This window comes from Poromitra crassiceps (assembly GCF_964638095.1).
Source record: "Poromitra crassiceps genome assembly, chromosome: 14".
Classification (NCBI taxonomy): domain Eukaryota; kingdom Metazoa; phylum Chordata; class Actinopteri; order Beryciformes; family Melamphaidae; genus Poromitra; species Poromitra crassiceps.
The window spans coordinates 13,515,370-13,521,369 of NC_139633.1; the positions used below are offsets into that span (position 1 = coordinate 13,515,370).

General features: G+C 48.6%; 1 protein-coding gene across 1 annotated transcript in view; it reads left to right on the top strand.

Annotated features, from left to right (window-relative positions):
* Positions 1-2,785: 2,785 nt before the first annotated feature.
* Positions 2,786-6,000, top strand: part of galnt2 (UDP-N-acetyl-alpha-D-galactosamine:polypeptide N-acetylgalactosaminyltransferase 2) — a gene marked incomplete at both ends in the record, with an annotated part of 67,031 nt that continues 63,816 nt past the window's right edge. Inside the window, one exon of the mRNA XM_083650867.1 lies at positions 2,786-2,881. Within this exon, the coding sequence (XP_083506993.1) occupies positions 2,786-2,881 (96 nt within the window). The remainder of the gene's footprint in view (positions 2,882-6,000) is intronic.

The following is a 6,000-nucleotide window of genomic DNA, read 5'->3' on the forward strand; positions in this document are numbered from 1 at the left end:
CTCTGCCTGCACCCCACTCTGCCTGCAGTCCCCCCCCCCCCCCCCCCCCGTCACCTCTCCTCACACAGGAGATTGGTGGAGGTGAACAAGCTTTTAAACAGAAAAAATAAGAAAACTGGCTGGATCTGACTCCATATCACCCTCTGCCCTGAAGCACTGTGCTGACCAGCTGGCCCCAGTGTTCGTTGACATTTTCAACACCTCACTGGAGACCTGCCACGTAGCCTACCAGCCTGCTTCAAGACATCAACCATAACCCCCCTCCCCAATAAGACAAGACCCTCAGCACTTAAAGACTACGCCCTGACGTCTGTGGTCATGAAGTCCTTTGAGCGCCTTGTCCTGTCCTACCTTCAATCCATCACAGACCCTCTCCTGGACCCCCTACAGTTCACCTACAGAGCCAACAGGCCTGTAGATGATACCATAAAAACATGGCCCCCCACTACATCCTCGCACACCTGGACAATGCAAGCAGGGCCGTAGCCAGGGATTTCGGGCCCCATGAAAGGATATCACATCGGGCCCACCGATGCCCACGGAACATTTTGGCCATTTGAAGCCCAATTTAGAGGAATATCTCATTTTAAATCAGAGAGTTCCCCAAACTTTTGAGTAGCCAGTCAGATTGAAAAAGTAGCCGGATCATGTTCGCGGCGTTTGTTCCAGTGGTCCTTTTCCCAATTAATAAACAAACCTCAAATATGTATCGATGAGTGTGACAATCTCCCTGCAGGGCTTGACATTTGCTTTTTTGGCCACCTGCCAGTATGGCTGCTAGAAGTTATGCAGCAAGGGAATAGCTCGCACAGCTCCAGGTCTTAAGCAGCTCAATCGGTGCAGGTTGCAGGGAGATCACAGTAACAGAGGTAGGCAACAGCACTCGAATTAGAGTAAATCTTGAGTTTTTTTATTAAGGGCTAAACAGACTTAGGCCATCATCAGTGTACATGCTAGAAGTTACCAGCCAATTAGAATTTCCACTAGCCAAAATGTTTTTCTTGAAATAAACCAGAATATGAGTGTGTTAATTTAAGCATAAGTATCAGTAAGTGGCCCGGGATTCTCAAAGCCTGTGTTGAGGGTCACATGAATAGAAATGCACTCTTGAAGCTAAATAAATCCAAAACCAACAAGTTAATTATTTACATTTTTTACTTCAATGTAGAACAGTCATTTCTTACACATGAGATTACTTTTAGCCTTTTAGTCATAAAGATTATTGAAAGATATTCCATATTCCAGACTGAAATGTTATAACAGAAGTGGAGTATTGGCCAGAATAACATGAACATTTGGACACTTATTCAGCGGGTATCTTGTATGTTGCGTTCAGGTGCACTGTAAAAAAAAAAAAAAAAAATGGGGGCCCTTGTCAGTCAAGGGCCCTTGGAATCGTCCACACTTTCCCCCGCCTGGCTACGGACCTGAATGCAAGAAAGACTGTCTGTTGCACGTTGCCATCACACGATCACTGCACTTTTAATTTGAATTGGGAAGCAGGAAACTTGGTAGCTACTCGGTGCTGGTGTATAATGAGGCAAAACAACACCATGGCTTGCTAATGACAGTAGCCACCACTCCACATGCAGCAAACGCTCACCAACCGTTAATAGTTAGTTACTTAGTGGAAGAAGCAAAAATTTTGACCATATTCACCACCAGCTCATACAGTACTTCAGTTGATCAACTGCACAAACACACCCCAAGGCAAAGATAATCACTGATGGCGTGGGAGTCTAGTGTGCATGGTCTCACAGACAGCAGAACTCAAGACACCATCTTCTGAGAAGGCCTGGTTTACTGGGAGATCTACTGGGGTGGGAAAGACTGCCACAGGGAAGGAAGGAAGCATGGATGGAGGGAATGAAGGATACATAGATGGATGAGGCAAGGAGAGAATGAAGGAGAGAAGGGAGGAAGTATACATGGGTGGATGAGGGAAGAAAGGAGGGATAAATGCATGGTGAGGGAAGGAAGGAGAGATAAGTCAGTGGATGACGAGGGAAATGATGGAGGGAAGGAAGGAAATTAAGAAGGATAAATTGGTGGATGAAGGAATGCTAAATGGATGGAGGGAGCGAATAAGGATGGAGTGGAGGTATGGATGGACAGAGAACAAGGAAGGAAGGGGACGGAAAATAAATTAAAGGAATGAAACTAACGCTTTCCCAAGCAGTTCAAGCTGTTTTTTCTATAGCAGCCCGAAGTGAATCACAGAAAAATAAACCTGTCATGTTTTATTTTGTAGCTACTATAAAGTGTGTTTGGGGGCTTCAGCTCCCCTAGCGTCGGCAGAGAGCAAAGCCTTTACAGAAAGCGACAGACAGTACACAGAGTACAGCCATGTTGCATGATACAGTCCATGGATACTGATCATCTCCGGGAGACAAATGTTAAAATATCGCAACAACCCGTTTCCTCTGCCAGGCTATAATAAATTACGGAGTGTCCCCACCCCCTCCGTCGGGCCTAGCACGGCACGGCACGGCTCTCGACTCGGCTCGACTCGCTGGCCCTCCTCCGTGGCTTCCTGAGCCGGTGTTTGATTGGATTAGAGTCGGCTAGCCTTTCCCCTCTAACCCCGGTGATGTTGGCTGGCTGCTTCCTGCCTTCCTCCTGACCGACCGACCGACCGACGAAGCCTTCCCAAGCCGCACGGCGAAGCGTCCTGCGCGGATACAGCCGACCGGGACGAGCCGCTAGCCAAAAGCGACAAAACCCGCACAGTAACGTGGTATAGGCAGGCAGACAGAAACGAAAAAGACAGCGAAACAGGACAGCGATGCGGAGGAAATCGAGGATAATGTTGTGTTTTGCGGTGCTGTGGGTGCTGGGAATAGCCTACTACTTCTACTCGGGGACAACGTTGAGTCGAAAGGTAGGATTTTCTCCCCTCGACTGTCTGTGCTGGACGCACTATCCGTTTCACTCATCAGAAGGAATCCCACACACACACACGTAGTTCTGTGGCATCCAGCCTGGACAAAGCAAAGATGGTGTAATTTGTCGAGGCATGTGATAAAATAGGGCCTGCTATTATCAGTGTGCAGGCATTGATTTGGTGGAGATGAGTGTGGACAAGGGCAGCAGGGTGCCACAGACCTCCCGCTGTGACTGCTGATCAGCGGGACTGTGGAGCACGGCCAGCCGCACTGGGGCAGCAGGCAGTCCCGGTGACCAGACCACTTGATCACGATCAAGCATTTGGCTTCCACTGGAAGCCAAATGCAGCATTTTAGAGGGGAACCCATGTAGTGATTATTATTACCCTGCTGCTGCTGGCTTGGCTGGCGGGGCCACCGGGGGGGTTTTTACCGTAGAGCACGTCACCACTAGCTGCTGTAACGTGGAGACATGGGCAAGCAGGAAGTATGCTGACTAAACCGGTTTAAAGCTCAGTCGGAGAGATGCTCTGGGTTGCTTAAAACTAGGGGTTTATTGTTGTTTTCTGGACGCACAACTCAGATAACCCCCCCCCCCTCCCTAGATTGTTTCCAGCCTTTGAGCTCATTCTCCTTTACTTGTGTCCTGTGGCTGGTTCACAGCAGTGATTGTCAACCTTTTCATCTCAAGGACCCAAATGAATAAAAACTGATAAACTTCTTCTTCTTCTTCTTCTTCTTCTTCTTCTTCTTCTTCTTCTGTGGTGTTTTATGGCAGTTGGCATCCTTTATGTTGCATTACCGCCTCCTTCTGGATTTATCCATCCACTGTTTCCCTACATTCTGTAAAACCCTCTCATAATGAATAACTACAATCAATGGCCAGCTATAAGGGCCTAATAGGGCAGGCGAGGCCACGCAGCGGCCGAGCTGCGGGCGAGGCCGCACAGGGTTTCAGGGCCAATACCCTAGTTCTTCTACATCCTCTAATGGTGTTAGTCTTGTAAATTAAATACTACACTGACTGAAGGTTAACTATTCATCAATTTGTTGGGGACCCTCTGGAACCCCTTGAAGGACGCCCAGTGGTTGCCGGACCCCACATTGAGAACCACTGGTTACAGCAAATGCAAGCTAATAGGCCTGTAAACTGCCACTCTAGGCCCCTTATCCATGTTAAAAGCCACTGTGATATGCTAGCACTGTTCAGCTTGAATTGCTATGGTATGTTGGATTCCATTCATAATGGACCAGGCCCATGCATGCAGTGTGTGTGTGTGTGTGTGTGTGTGTGTGTGTGTGTGTGTGTGTGTGTGTGTGTATGTGTGTGTGTGTGCTGCCAATCTACAAGTTAGATGTCATTACAGGCGAACACAGGCAGAGGAAGACGTATTCACATTGAGCACATCAACTGTGTGTTTGAGTGAGAGGAGAGGGGGGGGGGGCAAGACATTGAGCACAAGGCACATCCAGCTTGTTGTGTGTGTGTGTGTGTGTGTGTGCGCGCGCGCACACTGTGTGTGCGTGTGTGTGTTTCCACTCGTGTTAATGCAGCCCATCCTGCTGTGTCCATGTATGAACTGCTCTGTGTGGGCAAGTGTGTGCACAGTGCACTGCCTGTATTACCCCTCCAGATCCGGTTGTGTGTGAACGTGTGTGTGTGTGTGTGTGTGTGTGTGTGTGTGTGTGTGTGTGTGTGAATGCCCTGTGTGTATTCCACCTGTCTCTTGTCTTGTCCTATCTGTCTCTCTTCTCTGTTTGCTTTGCTCCAGTCAACCAGAGCAGCCCTCTTACTTTTCCATTAGGCTGATAGCTGTGTGTGTGTGTGTGTGTGTGTGTGTGTGTGTGTGTGTGTGTGTGTGTGTGTGTGTGTGTGTGTGTGTGTGTGTGTGTGTGTGTGTGTGTGCGTTGGGTGGGTGCGTGCGCATGTGTGTGTGTGTGTGTGCGTTGGGTGTGTGCGTGCGCATGTGTGTGTGTGTGGTGGGGAAGGGGTCAAAGGGACACTCTGTGATGTGCACTCAAACACAGTCACTTTCTCTAGCGTTGGTGTGCGGCTCAGCGTTGATGTGGAGCCTGGCCCCAGGCTGGTGTCGCTACACAGTGTCTGATTTAATCCCTTTAAACGAGGGAGCCGGGAAGCTAAAGTGCATTTAATCCTCAGTGAAACATTGTAACTGCAATTTTGGTGCATTTCATGTTTTTACCTGAGCTGAAGGCGTACACACAGTCCCATGTAATAGGTAGAGCCCATTTTGTGACCCCGGGGCCCATGGAAGCCATTCAAAAGCCATTGTGAAATTTCAGGGACACAATCTCCTTTACATCCCACTACAGGCAGCAGGGGTGTCCAAATTAAATACAGCCCGGGGGCCAGAAGCGGCCCGCCAGAGGGTCCCATCCCGGTCCGCAGAATGACTTTGCAAAGTGTGAAAACCAGACTAGAATTTCTACTTCGATACCGATACCCAGGGAAATATCGATACTCGATACCATTTTCGATACAACGGGAGGGGAGGGGGAGGGGGGGGGGGGGGGGGGGGGGGGGGGTGAATGACGACACATAAAGAAGCATAAAAATAAAGTGAGACAGATGGACGGACAGACGCACACTTCTCCATCATCTAGGCCTGATCCAACTTTGAATTTAGACAGCAGATTAGCCCTGCTCTAACCATCAGCCTATCAGAACACGTTTAGCTTGTTGAAGCAACAGATACCCACCAATGATAGGGAGGGGAAAATCACTGATTTTCCACTTAAAGAAAGCACTGATGGTATCGAAACTGTTGCAAATGAGCATTGTATCCGTTTCAAATTTTTAGTATTGATACTTATCGAAACTATCGATACCTGTTGCAAATGAGTATTGTATCCATTTCAAATGTTCAGTATTGATACTTTTCGATACTATCGATACTTTTGACAACCCTAGTCTCAGATCTAGCAGCTGTTTGCCGGCCAGGGTGATCAGGACGGGAGTCACGCCAATCACTGGAGCTCATTCAAATGCCCACTTTGGAATCAGGAAGTGAGGAACAGTGCCTCTGCCAGAGGAGTGAGTTGAACGGGCCTCCTCCAGCTCTGTTACACGCACGCTCACGACACCGTGGCTCTG